Source organism: the organism of the source record quoted next (assembly GCF_019968955.1).
Source record: "MAG: Porospora cf. gigantea A chromosome Unknown PgA_NODE_188_length_30167_cov_351.89, whole genome shotgun sequence".
Lineage (NCBI taxonomy): Eukaryota > Apicomplexa > Conoidasida > Eugregarinorida > Porosporidae > Porospora > Porospora cf. gigantea A.
The window spans coordinates 1-15,287 of record NW_027151469.1 but is presented as its reverse complement, the minus strand read 5'-3'; the positions used below and the strand labels follow the sequence as shown (position 1 = coordinate 15,287).

General features: G+C 55.1%; 6 protein-coding genes across 13 annotated transcripts; 2 read left to right on the top strand and 4 right to left on the bottom strand.

The window, feature by feature from the left end:
• Positions 1-10: 10 nt before the first annotated feature.
• Positions 11-6,535, bottom strand: KVP18_003743 (uncharacterized protein; the record flags this gene model as incomplete). 3 transcript variants are annotated; one of them, XM_067955724.1, is made up of 3 exons in its annotated part: positions 11-2,409; positions 2,447-5,762; positions 5,792-6,535. In XM_067955724.1, 3 exons carry the CDS (start codon positions 6,533-6,535, stop codon positions 11-13), a joined length of 6,459 nt encoding a protein of 2,152 aa, XP_067811851.1. The 3 variants fall into 3 exon arrangements, with proteins under 3 accessions (XP_067811851.1, XP_067811850.1, XP_067811849.1); XM_067955723.1 differs by lacking the exon at positions 5,792-6,535 and having other exon boundaries at positions 11-2,499; positions 2,540-5,552; XM_067955722.1 differs by lacking the exons at positions 11-2,409; positions 2,447-5,762 and having other exon boundaries at positions 5,771-6,535.
• A 58-nt stretch (positions 6,536-6,593) lies between these two features.
• KVP18_003745 (uncharacterized protein) lies at positions 6,594-10,891 on the top strand (the record flags this gene model as incomplete). 3 transcript variants are annotated; one of them, XM_067955729.1, is made up of 2 exons in its annotated part: positions 6,594-8,253; positions 8,283-10,891. In XM_067955729.1, 2 exons carry the CDS (start codon positions 6,594-6,596, stop codon positions 10,889-10,891), a joined length of 4,269 nt encoding a protein of 1,422 aa, XP_067811856.1. The 3 variants fall into 3 exon arrangements, with proteins under 3 accessions (XP_067811856.1, XP_067811857.1, XP_067811855.1); XM_067955730.1 differs by having other exon boundaries at positions 6,594-8,372; XM_067955728.1 differs by lacking the exon at positions 6,594-8,253 and having other exon boundaries at positions 8,447-10,891.
• Positions 10,892-11,055: 164 nt separating this feature from the next.
• Positions 11,056-12,032, bottom strand: KVP18_003739 (uncharacterized protein; the record flags this gene model as incomplete). Of its 2 annotated transcripts, XM_067955714.1 has the most annotated exons (3): positions 11,056-11,740; positions 11,823-11,963; positions 11,992-12,032. In XM_067955714.1, 3 exons carry the CDS (start codon positions 12,030-12,032, stop codon positions 11,056-11,058), a joined length of 867 nt encoding a protein of 288 aa, XP_067811841.1. The 2 variants fall into 2 exon arrangements, with proteins under 2 accessions (XP_067811841.1, XP_067811842.1); XM_067955715.1 differs by lacking the exons at positions 11,823-11,963; positions 11,992-12,032 and having other exon boundaries at positions 11,056-11,817.
• Positions 12,033-12,482: 450 nt separating this feature from the next.
• On the top strand, positions 12,483-13,376 carry KVP18_003740 (uncharacterized protein; the record flags this gene model as incomplete). The annotated part of the gene is made up of 1 exon (XM_067955716.1): positions 12,483-13,376. The coding sequence occupies one exon, from the start codon at positions 12,483-12,485 to the stop codon at positions 13,374-13,376; it is 894 nt and encodes a 297-aa protein (XP_067811843.1).
• An 18-nt stretch (positions 13,377-13,394) lies between these two features.
• Positions 13,395-14,538, bottom strand: KVP18_003741 (uncharacterized protein; the record flags this gene model as incomplete). 2 transcript variants are annotated; one of them, XM_067955717.1, is made up of 2 exons in its annotated part: positions 13,395-14,352; positions 14,381-14,538. In XM_067955717.1, 2 exons carry the CDS (start codon positions 14,536-14,538, stop codon positions 13,395-13,397), a joined length of 1,116 nt encoding a protein of 371 aa, XP_067811844.1. The 2 variants fall into 2 exon arrangements, with proteins under 2 accessions (XP_067811844.1, XP_067811845.1); XM_067955718.1 differs by lacking the exon at positions 14,381-14,538 and having other exon boundaries at positions 13,395-14,282.
• A 66-nt stretch (positions 14,539-14,604) lies between these two features.
• KVP18_003738 (uncharacterized protein) lies at positions 14,605-15,287 on the bottom strand (the record flags this gene model as incomplete). Of its 2 annotated transcripts, none has more annotated exons than XM_067955713.1 (1): positions 14,605-15,287. In XM_067955713.1, a coding segment is annotated over one exon (683 nt), but the record flags the coding sequence as incomplete, so codon positions are not given. The 2 variants fall into 2 exon arrangements, with proteins under 2 accessions (XP_067811840.1, XP_067811839.1); XM_067955712.1 differs by having other exon boundaries at positions 14,605-15,243.

The window sequence follows — 15,287 nt, the reverse complement described above, 5'->3', positions numbered from 1 at the left end:
TTGCGAGTGTTTAAGTCACGTCACACACACTAGATCCGGGTTTCTCCAAAGAAACCAGACGTGCGGTCAGCGCGTCGATTTTCGCTGCTATTCGGGGCAGACAAGCACTGTCAGGCCCTGCAAACGTATTCACAATGCCTGCTAGCTCCGTCACGCGAGAAACCCGGACACCAGTCACTGAGGGGTGGGGCGACGGGAAAACGTTCGTATGATGTCTAAGAGCAGCGTATCCTAGATCCACCATCAGCTCCACTCCTAACGAGGCCCATCTCGTAACCTGCTCAACGGTGACGAAGGCCGGCAGGTGCTGAATCGGCACCGGTTCCGGCTGGATTTTGACGGACTTGAACCGCCGGACATTGTGGAGCAGAGTTCGCTTTGGACCGGAACTTGACAGGGCTGGAGCAGGGTCCATAAGCTTGCAGTGGAAAGACGTTGGAAGTTGCAAGCCTCGAGTGAGGTTATTCTCGGACGGTTTCACCAAGAAGGGGGACCTGTAGCCTCCCAAGTCGATGCAAGTCGGGACTGTGAGCTGCTCCACCCCCGCGAAGATGTTCGTGGCTCGGCAGAGGTCATCATTGAACCGCAGCAGGTTGCGTGTGAAGTCGTACAAGAGGTGACAAAGCCCATCCACACCTGCCCAGGTAGACTCGGCTGACTTCAAACCAGACGACACCGTGAGGACGTCGGCAAGGTGCTTTCTCGATTCATCACTCAGCAGCAATGAAGGCAGGTCAATCCTTGAGAGAGAACTGAGTACTAGGGGAAGGCTGCGGAGGAACAAGAGTAAGACTCTCTGATAAAAGAGCGACGCTGTTTCTTCTTTGGATGCCCATACCTCCTCTAGACTTTTAGGTTGGATAATGTCATGGACATCCACTGGAAAGTCGGCCGCGTTCTCCATGCTTGCAAAGACGGACTTGAAGCTGGAAAGAAGACAGAGCAGCAGTTCGGCGAGTTGGTTTTGGGTGCTGGCAGACAGATTTTTTAGTTTGCAGAGGCCGTGCAACACCCCAACGGAGGCGGCGCACTCCTCCAGAATCGCAAGTTGGGACACTTCGCGTAGGTTCGTGAACGTGTAGAGGAGCCTGGGTCTCAGAAAGTCCAGGATGGCAGCAGCGTCGACAGCATCCAGCACATCGCGCAGGACATACAGGAAGCGCAGAAAAACCACGTGCTCTGCGGAGCGGCGGATCACGCCCTCATCGATGTCTGTAGGAGGGCCGATGATCTCGTACGCAGACCGCCACAGATTAGGAACGTATGCCACCTTCCAAGTGTGCTGGTTGCTGTGGAGGAGGCCTAAAGGACTCAGAAACGATTCGCACGGATGAGCTCTGACAATAGCATTGATGATGTTCTTATCGACGGTCTCCGCCTTGGCCATGCTGTGAACTTCCAGCAGAACGAGACTTACTGCCTGTACCTGCAGCGCTCGCTCGTGGATCATCGCTCCTTGCATTGGGAAGTGAGTAGGCCTATTCACCAGGTACGGCGGGACGTCGTTACCTAGCGCGACGTCCTCGGCCAGGTCTGAAAGAGCCAGAAAGCGGCGATCTGACGCGATCTCACGGACAAAGTTGGAATGCTGTTCCGTGTTACGCAAGCCTATTAGCTGCAACGAGGGGATGGGTGGGAGGCTCTGAAGGTACGCGGCGAGCATATCAGCCATCCGGAGTTTGACGTTCGGAACGAATGATCGGAGACTCGACAAAAGGAACATTGCGTACTGCGGCAACAAGATGCTAATGACAGGTAATATGCCTCCCGAGGCACCTTCCGGCCCAAAGTAGAACTTGTAGAAGTGGCTGCATTCAAATTTCGTGGCGTGTGCCAATACGTGAGCCTGCTGCTGAGTTCGCTTGCAGGCGCTGATACAAGTCAGTAATATGCGCTTGAGGGCCTCCTCGGTTCCAGCGGCAATCCGTGGTGACTTCCCCAGCACCAGAGTCAACAGCTGAATACTCAGAAGTATCTCCATTGCCAGCTCCAGATCCAACCTATCGCTCCTCATAAAAGCCACCGAAACGAGGTCGGCTTTGCCACAGAAGAAGTCGTCCATAAAAGCTAGGAAATCGGCCGCCAACAGCACGGGGACGTCTCTGCGCCGAACGTCGTCTTGCAGCTTCGACGCACCAAGCGCATCCACACGCAGAGCCTCTAGCTGGCGCTTCTGGAATTGCAAATTCGGCGTTCCATTTTCCAAAACCGAGACTGATGCAGCCAGGATGCGGCAGAGAGGGGCGAAGAGGCCGAGCGCGTCGTTCTTCAGTCGTGGTATTAGCGACGTCAGGAGGGAGCAGCACTGCATGTCAGCTAAACCTAGAGGAGACGGCAGAGACTGGACTCGTTGGGAACAGCTCTGGAGGATGCAGTCGCAGGCAGCAGGGGCCGCGCGGAGTACGATGTCTGTATGGGTGCACATCAGAGTGTTGAGAGCGATTACCATGAAGGAGAAGTAGTCTGAGAGCGCGAAGGTCTCGCTCAGCCTGGTAAGCACTGGAAGAGAATGATAAAATCAACATGCGACTCCACTCACGATGGCTGTAGACGTCGAGCTTCGCTGTGATAGGCAGCGAGCCTAGAACGGCACCGACGTGAAGTTCGTTGCAGGTATCGGGACTCCAACCAGCGTAGGCTTCAATTAGACAAAGGCCTTCCTCCACGGCGACTACGTACTGTGGGCCGAAGCGGTCATGCGGACTGCCAACTGTGAGGTGGCTCCTAACGGAGGGCGGTGTGCGCTCCGACAGCCAGGACACCGGCGTCCCAAAAAGAGTGTTGCAGCAGTCCAGCAACGGCTTCATGACGTTGTTGAGCCGCAGCTTGTCGCAGTGGCCTCTACCCGCGCAGTCCACCACAGCGGGCACGCTGAGTAAGGTCATTGGCGCTCCCGTAGGTTCCATCGGAGCTTCCACAACAAGAGTATGTTTGGTGCCTGTCGGAAGCAGGCGACCCATTTCGACGCCTCGGCGTCCCAGCAGCAGTGACCTCGGCAGGGACTCCGAAGCGACGCAGCTGTACCACCAGGCCAAATCCTGCTTTCTGGAATCGGTCGTCGCGGAAACCGCTTCGGCACAGTCAAACAACGTTGTCTCAAGATAAGACGTCCACTCCGCGTCAGGCGTCTCGTCGCCCAAAGACAGCGTCAACACTGTGAGATGAATCTGCAGCGTCAGCATGTCTTGACACGCCTCCAGTTGCCGAGAAAGGCGCATGCATCGCGTTAAAATGTCATTGTGCCGCTGGGTGCGGCGACTCCACTGAAGAGTGTCAAGAATTGTAGTAAGAGCGTAGCAAGCTAGTTTCAGTGCGAATGAATCACTCGTCCACGGCAGGGTCAGCAGGTCGTCGTGCTCCTGAGGATGGGAAGCCGTTTCCAGATGCTCCTGAGGATGGGCAGCCGTTTCCAGATGCCCCAACAGCGCTTCGGCCCAGGTCAGTCCATCAGATCGCATAAACTGAGGTTGAGAGTTCGCGGCGACGAGAAGAAAACTGCTCGCCTCAGGGAGATTAGGGGCACTGCTGACGGCATGATGCTTGAGGATATCTTCCAACAGAGACTTCTGCATGATAGCGAGGTGCTCTTTTGAAACACGACTAGAGACGTTAACCAACTCTAGGCGCAGGTCAAAGTGAGAGCTGCGTCGCCCCAGCACCACTAGGCAACTGAGTACGTCGAAGGCAAGAGGCCGCAGCGTCGGGTGGCTGGTTAGAACCGCGAGGCCCTGGATTGGAGGGACTACGATGCCCAATGTCAGTCCAGGAAGCTCAGGCTCTATCATCTGGTACCCGGAAAGGTTCATATCGTAGTATTCGATTCCCGGTTGTCGAGTGAACGAGTGGAGCCTCTGCCAGTTCTGAATGCCTGGAATAAACTGCTCCCGCAATTTATCAAGCAGGAATGTTTCTGAGCCTATCAGCGCAGAGGCCAGGAGCCGCAACACGCCCAAAGCCGAAGTCCGAAGCCTGGATGCTTGTCGGTGTCCAGGAATGAAGGAGAATAGATCGGCTGCCTCATAGCTGGTAACACGCCTCCAAGTAGGTCTGGACTCCGTGAGCTGCACTAACAGCGTAGACGACCACAAAACAGAGTTCTCCTCGAAGGAGGCCGACACAGCGTTGATAGTCAGCAGGAAATCAATCAAGCGGCTCTCTCCTATGAAGTTGAGAATGCTGTTGCACTCCAACAACAGGGTCGCCCGGTCCGAGGTGGCCGGAAGCGAGTCGCCGCCGAAGCTCAGCAGCAGCTCGGAGTCTCGCAGATCGAAAGACGTCAGAACGCGCTCGAAGTTCACCAGATGGGTCAGTAGAATCTCCACAACGTCCAGGTAGGCTGCATCCCACGCGAGTTGATCCTCAAACGCCGTGCAAATGCCGCTAACGCGGAAGCTGAAAGCCTGACTCAGCGCGCGGGTCACTGCCTTGATGAAGGTGGTATGAACTCTACCAGCAGCTGATAAGTGCTGCGGAGGAGTTGACGCCTGAATATACTGCATCACTGGTGATATGCTACTAGGGACATCTGGTGTCTTCCCCCTGTGAGGGTCCTGCGCATTCTCCGCCACCGACACCACGAGGGATGACATGGACAGCGTAAGGTGTCTAGCCCACCCGGCATGCAGAAGGTGAACATTGGTTCCGAGCATCGTTTTGAGGAACTTCAGGAAAAAGAGAGGACCCTGTCCGGAGACACCACAGAGCATCAGATCCACGAGGGATGCCCAGAATCTATCAGGAGACTCCACCTGCTCCAAATGACTTATAAGGACCCAACGATTGCATACGGGGTCCCGAAGGACGCCCTGGGAGGGCGTAAGCATCAGGGTATGACCTTGCAATAGGAGGCGAAAGTCTCCAGCAGAAAATGGCTCTGCCATGACGGTCAGACTCTTAATGATTTCGGTGCGACTCCACTGATACGAGTCCCCACGATTATCGTACGTGCACATGAGTTTAAGGAACTCAAACAGGTAGTAAGCAGTTGGCGAGTTGGGGTGGACTTCGTCTCCTACAATGCGCACTGCGGCGACAATGTCAACTCCGCCGAACATCCGGTCCAACGCTACCCTCACGAGAGGGTGGAAGCCTGCCAGACGGCAAAGCAGAAACAGTGCGGAAAGCACATCCGCCTTGGCGGGGCAGTCCTGAAAGGCGCCCTCTGCTAGGGACTGCAGACCTGCAACTAGAAGGTTGTGCAGAACATCGAACCCGCTCACGCCACGTATCGGTGTCCTTAGCCGGTGGAGGATTTCGCGGACGCGAGCTTCCCCACCAGACGCTCCTGGAAGCGGAACACGAATCGCTTCAAGTCCAAAATCCACATAGAAGCACTGTTCCTCAAGGAAACGGTCCGTGGACTCCAGGGAAACGCCTCTACAGACAACGTCAGCGACCTCAAAGAACTCTCTCCACGCACCGCAGAAAACCGGCTCTTCTGAGACCTGTTCAACGAAAATCAGATCCCGCACAAGTGCCGAGATGACGGGATGCACAGCCGCATTGTCTAGGAATCCCACTGAGGATTGCAGCAGCCGCGCTATGACAGGCATGACGGACACAAACCATCCAGCACGCAGGCTCTCCAGGCTCGACGCAGTCGCCTGTAGTTCCGCGTCGTCAGCGCCTCCGGAGCCAAGCTCAATCCACCTCCGCGAGATGGAGTTGTGAATTTTTAGAGTCACCAGGTGAAGGGGGCTTGGTCGGTCAGTTGCTCTGGACACCAAGCCACGAACACGACTCAGCTGATCTTCAGGAGATATCTGCGTCGTCATCGGTCCCAACTCCTTACCTTGGTTAAGTCGAGAAGGGACACCAAAACCACGGCTGCTAAGTCCAACACTCGAAGATGAAGCTCGGATTTCAGCTCTCTATCCGTAGCGAGGATCCTCACCAAGGAATCGATTGCAGTGTTGAATTCTCCACCACGGCATGCGGAAGTCCTTCGTAGGAAGGACACCATGAAGTGGTGATGAACTCGAACCACAAACATCTCCAGTTCTAGGGGATAGGTGCGTTTGAATAGGTCCACTACCAATTCGAGGTGCTGGTCCAGAGAAAGGCAACTGCTCATATCGCAGCGCGCCTCCGTTTCGGCTAGCGCTAAGAGGTCAATGGCCGCCAGACACTCCTCTTGGAAATCCCAGTCGTAATCTACTGTACCCTGTCTTTTCTTTTCGAAAGCGAATCTCTCTTGAAAACTCTCGTTCTCTGTTACCGCCCCTCCAACATGGACGGAAGCGGCGTAGAAGGCTCGTCGGCATTCCATCATCGGCCGGACGCGCTCTAGATCCGCCGTTGCCACAAGAAGGGTCGATATCGACGACTTTGACTGGGCAGGAGCGAGGTCGGCTCCCTTGACCTCCAGTGTCTTGAGTAGCAGCTCACAGTAGAGCGAAACGCGTCGAATCGTCGGTGGGTCATTCAATGCCTCGACGCCGTCATTTCTGGTCTCCTCTGTCATGTCGTGGGCAAGCAAGCCCACTAGGGCGCTGAGAGGAAGTGTGGGACACACATCTGCTGCAGCTTCCCACATTTGGCGATTTTTCCGTGCAGAGAGGAGGCTTCAAATATCTTGGTACGAATCTCGAAAGATGGATTTTGAACCTGAGCAGTACCTTCCTCTGTGTTACGCCACGGTTGAGCTTCACCGACCCTACGAGCTCTCCAGCCCCAGTGTGGTCAACTTGTCACAATGCATTTTCAAACACATGAGACGTCCTGTCTGCCAGGTGCTGGCTTCCGAGGAGAACTTCTCGAGTTCCGAGACACCCTCCACAATGGTGGATGACGAGGAAATCGATGCGAACCAGGACTCCAGCAGCGGACCGCAGCACGTATTTTCACACCGACGTGTATCGAGCCCTGACGTTTGCTCTGCGTGTCCCTTGTGGCTGGTGGAGGCCTCCTATGCGGCAAGGTACCGAGAAGTGGAGGTGTTGGTTCGCAGGAGACCCGATACTCCCTCACAAGCTAGATTGGAACTATGGGTGGATTTAGGGCGCCTACGATTTGGCGAGGACCTCTCCTGTACACTCAAGCAAACGCTGGCGTTGCTCGCTCTCCATCTTCATCCCCTGCGCATTGGGGAACAGCCCGCACTGCGTTTATCTCCCTGCGGTGTATACGATTGCAAGCACCACCAGCCATCCGACCACGACTCTCTCGCCTCTGTCTACGACTCTGTAGAGAAAGCAAGTCTCCAGAAATCTCTGTTCGCACTATCTGACGAGATATTTTTTTCTGCCTTTCTCCGTCTACCAGGGCTTCCATCCTCCTCACTGGACCGGTTGCCACAAGCGGCGCTACTGCGCTTGCTGAGGTTTCTTTCCCGCGCCGATATACAGCGTCTTCGCTGCTGCTCCACGTATCTCTATCGAGAGCTAACCAGAGTGGTTCCGGGCCTCACCACCCAGGACATGTCCAAAAGCATCGACAGGAGTTCGCCTGAAATGGTGAAGGTCTCCAATTACAAAAGGCTCACTCAAGGCTTTCACAAGGCAGAGCTCTATGCCCATCAGCAGCACTCCTTGCTGCAAATGCAGCGCGTAGAGAAGGCTCGAGTTGGCCCCTTCGCACCAATCGGAGAGGACCTGACATCCTTCTGGACAGAGTTCCCCGTGCCGTTGCCTCAAGAGAGCGAGACGTCGCGGTTTCTCCTGATTTGCATCTCTTCCCGACTAGAGAGCTTCCAGCTTGGAAGCGACTGGGACTCCATGTCAGCCTTCAGTCTATACCTGTGCGCTTCCACTGGCGTGCTGCAGATCGGCATGTCTTCTGAGTTCACCCCACAACCCGGATTCGTATGGCCTTCTGGAGGTTTTCTGTGCGACGATCCGGGGCTTGGCAAGACGCTATCTATCCTATCTCTTGTGGCCAAGGACTGCTCCGTTGACATGACGACTCCAGCCTTCGCTGCCTACCGCACCGTCGTGCTCCCGCCAGAAGTGTTATCCCACCCGGGGCCATTTACAATGAACGACCTCTTAAATGCGAACGAGTCACTCAGAGCCTGTCCTGCGAAAGGGATAGTTTGTCTCTATCCACAGCCCGCCGCGAAACCCGCTGCGAATGCCCTTTTGAGTCCCGCACTGGACGTTAGCACCTACACGGATATCCAAGCGACACTGAAGCCCAGTGGGAGGCCATCCGCGGTGTCGAGAGTAATGAAAAGCCTGGCACCCAGTCCTACAGACCGGTGGATGGCTGACTCGTGGTCCAAGTTCACTGCCTATCAGGAGCAGCAACAGAAGGGTGAGATTCGAATGGGGACGTTAACTCAGACCGCGCCTCTCGAAGCGACCGCGCTCGCAAGGCTATTGATGCCGTACGCTGCGACGGTGAAAACCATACAAAGCTCCGTGATGCGCTGAAAACAGCGAGCGACGTTGACGAAAGACGTCCTGTTTCTATGAGGGCTTTGCTAACCGGACCATCCCCACTGTACATGGCGTCTACGGCGACGTTGGTGGTTTGTCCCAAGGCCGTATTGAGCCATTGGGAGGCAGAGATTCGCCGATGGTTCCCCAAGATGAAAGGAGTGTTCCTACTTCGTTCCCTAGCCCGTGCCGGACTTAGCAGCCGCTGGAAGTTTGCCAATGCACGCATCGTGCTGATAAGTTTCCACTCCCTAAAGTCGGTCCTACGTTTGCGGCGTGATTTCGTGGATCGAGCAGAGCAGGAAATGCCAAGGGCCTCAGCCCGTGTCAAGAAAAGAAAGATTGAAGTTCCTGAGTGGGTCACGTTGCTGCGCCGCCTCCGACCTGACAAGGCAGTCGAGGACTCTCTCTGGCAACGGATCGCAATTCGACCATCCGTGACTGATGGCGGCCCTGATGCTTTGGATATTCCCCTTTGCACACCGCTCCACCCGCTGCAAGCCCAGCGGGAGGCGGAAGACGACAGCATAGCATGGCTCAGGACGTCGTTTCTGGGGGGGATCTTCTGGCGTCGTATAATCGTGGACGAAGGACACTCTTTAGGAATCTCCAAAAGTCTTTCAATGGGGGTGCTGCGGCACCTCAAGGCGACTTCTCGCTGGGTGGTGACTGGCACCCCCGCTGCGAGGAACGTGCGACAGGGAGCGGAGCAGTGGGCTCGCATGTTCGAGTTCATCCGGCTTCCTGTGTCTCTCGGAAATCAGACGTCTCGCTACTTTGATTTCATCATTCGCCCGCAGCTGATGCGGGGCAATGCTCAGGCTTGGCGTCTGCTGGAGACACTCATCTCCTCGTGCTTGGTCCGTCACTCCAAGTCTATGGTCGCCTTGCCTAGACTGAATGGCCCCAACGTCGTTTCCTTAGAGCTCACCCCTCGCGAGAAGTCCGCCTATAACGACCTGGTCCAGGTGATAGAGAGAAACCTTTTTTGCACGTACTTCTCCAGAGACAACCGCGACTCACTCCTGCACCCCAATAATCGCACGTTGGCTAAGGAAGCCATCTGGAACATTATTTTCGTTGGCTTTGGCTACAGTTTACTCCGAGTTGGTGTATATGAGTCCGATCTGGTGGAATCTATGGAGATGCTCAGGCACTGCAAGCCTCTCGAATCATGGTGCGACGTCTACAACCACAAGCAGTACGAGTGGCCAGAAAAGAGGCTACGATTCGTGGAAGAAGCCTTTCGATTCATCCGTCAATCCAGGTCTGTCCTGTGCGATGGATGCAGTCGACGCCTCCGATTTCCCGTTCTGGTTCCGTGTCCTGCTTTGCACCTACTTTGCGTGGAATGCATGCGTGACAGGTCAACTCTTTTCGCGTCGAGGAAGCCAGTCGTGGCCTGTCCTACCTGCGGAGCAGACATCCACAACGACTTTTTTGACCGACTTCAGCCCCCAATCTCCCACGCAGTGGCGTCTGATTCCGCACTACACCCCTCTCTGCGCGTTGCCTCTGAATCGCTGCTGACGAAGGCGCCCACGGGAGTGCTTGCTGGACGCCTCGTCACACACAACCATGTAAACTATTACCTGTGGGGAGAGCAGACGGTATCAGCTGACGTCCTGCCTATGACCACTCATTCCACCGCCTCGGTAGTGACACCCGGCGCATTCGACTACCAGAACCGCATTGGCGGTCTTCCAGCAGCGCGCATCAGAGCGTCTGACTGCCGCATAATGCCCTGGCGCCTCGTCGATGGCGAAGCGGACGCCGACGTACAACGAGTGTTCGCCGAGTCCTCGAAGGTCCGTTACGCATGTAGCAAGATCCTCAGCGTGCTGCGCAGCGGAAGGGGTCAGAACAACATCCCTCCCGAGTTCTGGGCTCAACCAGACCCTGGAATCAAGAAATGCCCCAAGATTCTGGTGATTTCATCGATCACTGAGGAGCTTTTTCTGCTGGGGCAGGTTCTTACCCGGGTACTGGGCGTACCATGTGCCCACTGCCATCCGGGAGTACCCGCATGGACTGACCAGCTGCTGCGGTTCCAGTTCGGAGACGACGTCCCTGTGTTGCTGATGTACCTACCGTGGGGAGCCCATGGCGTGGACCTGTCGTGTGTGTGCACCATCCTCATTCTGGACCCTGTCACCAATGTGAACGTGGAGCTACAAGTCGTAGCCCGAGCTCATAGGATGGGCGCCGTGGGAGAGGTTGAGGTGGAGACGGTGGTGAACCAGCATTCGATTGAGGAGACGATCCTCCACCACCGCAATCTTTGGTCTGGATGCGGATCCTCGCCTGTGAACGCAGATGTCAACTTGAGCCGTATGAAGAAGACGCCAAGACTGCAGGGAATGGCGGCCATGAGAGGACAAACCCATCTGCGCAGGGCCGATGCGTCAGCAGCAGCACAACCTTTTGAGTCCGAAGACGAGGGCGCTCCGAAGGAGCTGGACACCCTGCAGCTCGAGTACCTACTTCGCAGCTTGAAACTCATCAACGAGTAAACACGTACAGCATACTTCCTCATGAATGGGAAGTAACTCGACTGATACTCACATGTAGACGTTGAGAACCGATCAACCAGTAAACACGTACAGCATACTTCCTCATGAATGGGAAGTAACTCGACTGATACTCACACGTAGACATTGAGAACAGAACAATAATATCACATCTGGTACTTCACGTCTGGGCCCACACCTAGATTCTTCGTCTTGAAGATGTTGAGGTGGGATTTCTCGAGATGGGAGTGAAGAAGGTCTGGCTGTGGCGGCGCGGACAACACCACGTCTTGTTTTGGCCTAGGCAGGAACAGGTCCAAAAACCTTCTAGCTGGAGATCTGTACTCCCTGCGTGACGCAGACGACTCTGTGTGCGCGCCCGGAGTCGAGTGGACTGGTGACCCCTTCATCGTTTCACCTGCCCTGTACGCCAGCCGGCTGTTGATGACGATATCGAGGTTTCGATGGGATCGTGATGTACTCCCTCGGGCAGTGAGCGGTCCAGCAGATATGATGTCATCCATGTCCATCTGTGAGTATTGGACGTCTGAACTTACGGATTCGAGGCTGTCCATGGACACGAGAGGCTCCACGAAGGGTGCAGAAATCAGCTTCCGCGAAAAAATAATGTCAACGAACAGCTTTCCAGCGGGCTTATCACCACGCAATAACTGGAACTTGGCAGTATGCGAGCCTCCGCTCACCGCCAAATCACTTAGCCGTGTCTGGTACTTACCTACAAGTGCCAACTTCCGGGCTTCGAATACTCCGATCTCCAGTAGAAGGTCGTGGATCTCTTCCTTGCCCTCCTTTGGTGTAAGTGGCATGTTGAAGCAGGAGTTAAAATCGTAGCTGAAGGATTTGGCGGTCGCCAAGGGACGCGAGGCCAGTTCTGCCTCGCCGATTCGGCATTGGAAATTACCCCGCATCTCACCGAACCACAACAAACGGATTCTCGACGGCCTGGCGCTGGTTGAGCAGCAGATACTCCACTCTCTTAACTACCACGGTGCAAGAGCGGAAGACGTTGACGAAGCAGCGTTTACGGGCCCTCTTTCTCTTAGCCACGCGCAGTCTGTATAACCACTCGCAGTCTGCCTCACAAGTAGTCGTCCTCTGAGTGGCCGCTCCCGTTGCTGGACATGTGACTTGCCCGATGGCTGAGCAGCATTGACGAAGATGAACTTCGATTGTGTAGATGTGCGTGAGAGTCTGTAGTTGAGGTAGTGGTCGCCGCGGGTGAGATGACCTTCGAGGTGGTCGCTCTGACTAGGGTAGGAGACCTAGTCTGAGAGTGTACTCGGTGCGTCTTCGCACCCGAGTGCATCATGGAGTAGTTGTTCTTCGACCCGAAGTTGGATGATGGTAGTGCGAGAATTTTGCCTTGCGTTTTATGGGTTTTGAGTGCAGACTTGGATGGTTCACTGCTGCTAGAGGCGTTCTGTGCGTAGCCCATGGACGAAGCTGTCACGCCGCGATTCGAGTCACGCATCGCAGATGGTATGTAAAAAAAACCTGTAAAAATGACCACCTGTACCATCGCTTGCCCTGGTGACTTTGCCTCCTGCGCGGCGTGGACCTATTTTTGCTGTGAATGGAACTCCAAGAACCCCAGCCTTCCTCCGTGAGACTCGACCTCTCCTCGCACAGATTCGTTCACTTTGACTGGCAGAATGGCGAGTCAGAGGTAAAAACGTGGCCTATCTTTGTCGTCCCAGCCTCCCACTACAGCACGCAGTTCGCCAAGCTCGCGCACCGACGTGTGTGGGCTGACCAGCCGCGAGACCTGCGACTGGGACTTAACAAGCGCGGCGTGGACGATGTCGAAAGCGAGTCACCGGACTGCGTTTTATTGCTATTGGTGGAGGAGCTGCCTCCCTCCTGTCGCCTCTCGTCAGTTTCTTTACGTATACAGACCGACCTTGAACGTCTACAGCGGGACCCCGTCGAGGTGACGGTGGCAAATGGCTCGAAGAGGTTACACCCAGTAAAGTGTACTGTTCTCACGCTGGAGCTGAGCGCGATGCTAGGACGCCACCGCTGGCTCGACTTTTTGGCTGGAATGTGTTCTACGCATCTTGACGTCGTAGACCTGCCCGCAGACCATGAATTCGGGGTCTTCGTTTCCAGGGTACTAAAGACCATGAATGACTTGACGCGGAGAGACACCCCCTCGTTTCTGCAGTCCGCACCTTCCAAGCCGCGAACTTTGCAAGTGCAGGACGCCAAGTATCCCTGGGTCTTTATGCTGATGCAGCTGCCAGGAGTATCTGAGGCACTGGCCACTGCACTCTGCGCGGTGTATCCCTCCATGGGCTGCCTGCTGAGGCTTGCAGAAGACCCAGCCAAGTTCAGGTCAGAGGTCGCCAATACGCGGCTGCTGCTGGACGGAAAATTCCGTAGAGTTGGGCCGCGGCTGACGGGACGCCTGCTTCGCCTGTGCCGCGCAGATGCTGCCCCATCGGATATTCTCACAGAAGAACTCTAAATGTGTTTGTCACGGATGTTACTTCCGTCTCTTTTGAATCGCCTTCCGTGGCTTGGCCTTCGGCTTCGCACTTGATTGAAGTACCTTGACGGGTCCAAAGAAACTCTCTAGTCGTGACTGGCGCTTCTTCTCGCGACACTTCCGAAGCCGCTCGATAGCACTCTCCACTCGAGAGGAACTGAAGGAGTTCTCCTCTATCAGGAAGCATTTGAGCTCTTCGTACTTGGGGTCGTTCCATTCTAACTTGGAGATATCCTCGTTGACTTCAGGAGCCAGGAAGAAGCCCCTTGCAGTCTGAAAGTCAAAGTGCTCTGGCATTGTGAACCTTTTGTCCAGCGTGGCTACGATGCTCTCCAAGGATTTTTTCTCCCTTATGAGATTGTAGGCGGTGGAGGGTCCAATGCCGCGAATGGTATCGGTGTAGTCGCAGCCACACAATATGCAGAAGTCAATGAACTGTTCCATTGTGAGCTGTAAGTCCTCTAAGATCGCTTGGAGATCGATGGACAAGATTGGCTGTGTCTTCTGCCGTGCTGCTGATACATTCATGTAGCGTACCAACACGGGAGAGCCGAAGCACAGCGTGTCGGCGTCCTCCGTTGCTACGCCTTGCACCTGGCCAGCCCGGCACATTACCGCACACTGAGCCTCAGCCTCACATGGCGCCTCCACCACCGGCAGCCCCATCAGCCGTAAGAGACGCTTGACATCCTCGTTGTGCTTGGGCGTGATCTTCACGGACCGTTGGGCCATCTTCGCCATCATCGCCTGGTCCCCCGCATCTTTAGCCGCCTCGAATGCCGAGGTTGCTTGACTCCGGAGCGCCTTTCTCTTTTGCAGCTCCTCCTGCTTAATCTCTGGTGGCTTGCCGTCGAACACATAGACAGGTTTGATTCCAGCCTCCATGAAGCGAATAGTTCTCGATAAGAAACCGCTGATGTGGCTGGTGTCCTGTCCGTCCGCGTTCTGCAAGGTTCTGTGTCTGCTGTTCGCCTGCTCCCCACGTGAAAGACTCTCCTTCTCGGATAGCTATCATGAACTGGTACAACGACATCGAGGCATCTATCGCCAATACGGACCCCATGAAGCTAGCCATGCTCTTCTCAGTCACCCCTTTGGAGCATCGATCGCGTAGAAATCTAGTAAGCCCTTTGATTCCCATTTGCGGATTAAAAATGTCCAGGTAATTGCGACGTGGGGCGTCAGAACTTTATTAACGTGATTGTATTCATGAAAACGTGGAGCCAATGTCTTCAAAGTTGCTCTCGTCCTCTGCGCTGGCTTCCTGGTACTGTTGGTATTCCAGCATCAGATCATTCATGTTCGATTCCGCTTCAACGAACTCATTCACGTCCATGCCTTCATCGATGTAGCTGTGAAGGAAGGCCTTACGACGGAACATGGATTGGAACATGGTTGATACCCTCTGGAACATCTGCTGGATCGCGGTCGTATTCCCCACGAAGGTGGCGCTGACGTTGAGTCCGGTAGGTGGGATGTCGCACACGGTCGATTTGATGTTGTTGGGAATCCACTCCACAAAGTACCCAGAGTTCTTGTTCTGCATGTTCAGCAGCTGCTCCTCCACTTCCTTCGTGCTGACCTTACCACGGAACATTACAGACGCAGTGAGGTAGCGGCCTTGACGAGGGTCGCACGCGCACATCATATTCTTCGAGTCAAACATCTGCTGAGTGATGTCCGCCACCGAGGAGCTCCTGTAGACGGCGTTGTCTCTAGAGGTTAGCGGCGCGAAGCCCAGAATGAAGAAATGCAGTCGCGGGAATGGGATCAGGTTAACAGCCATCTTCCTAAGGTCGCTATTCAGCTGACCTGGGAAACGCAGTCCACACGTAAGCCCCGACATGGCGTAGGACACCAAATGGTTGAGGTCGTCGTAGTTGGGGTGCG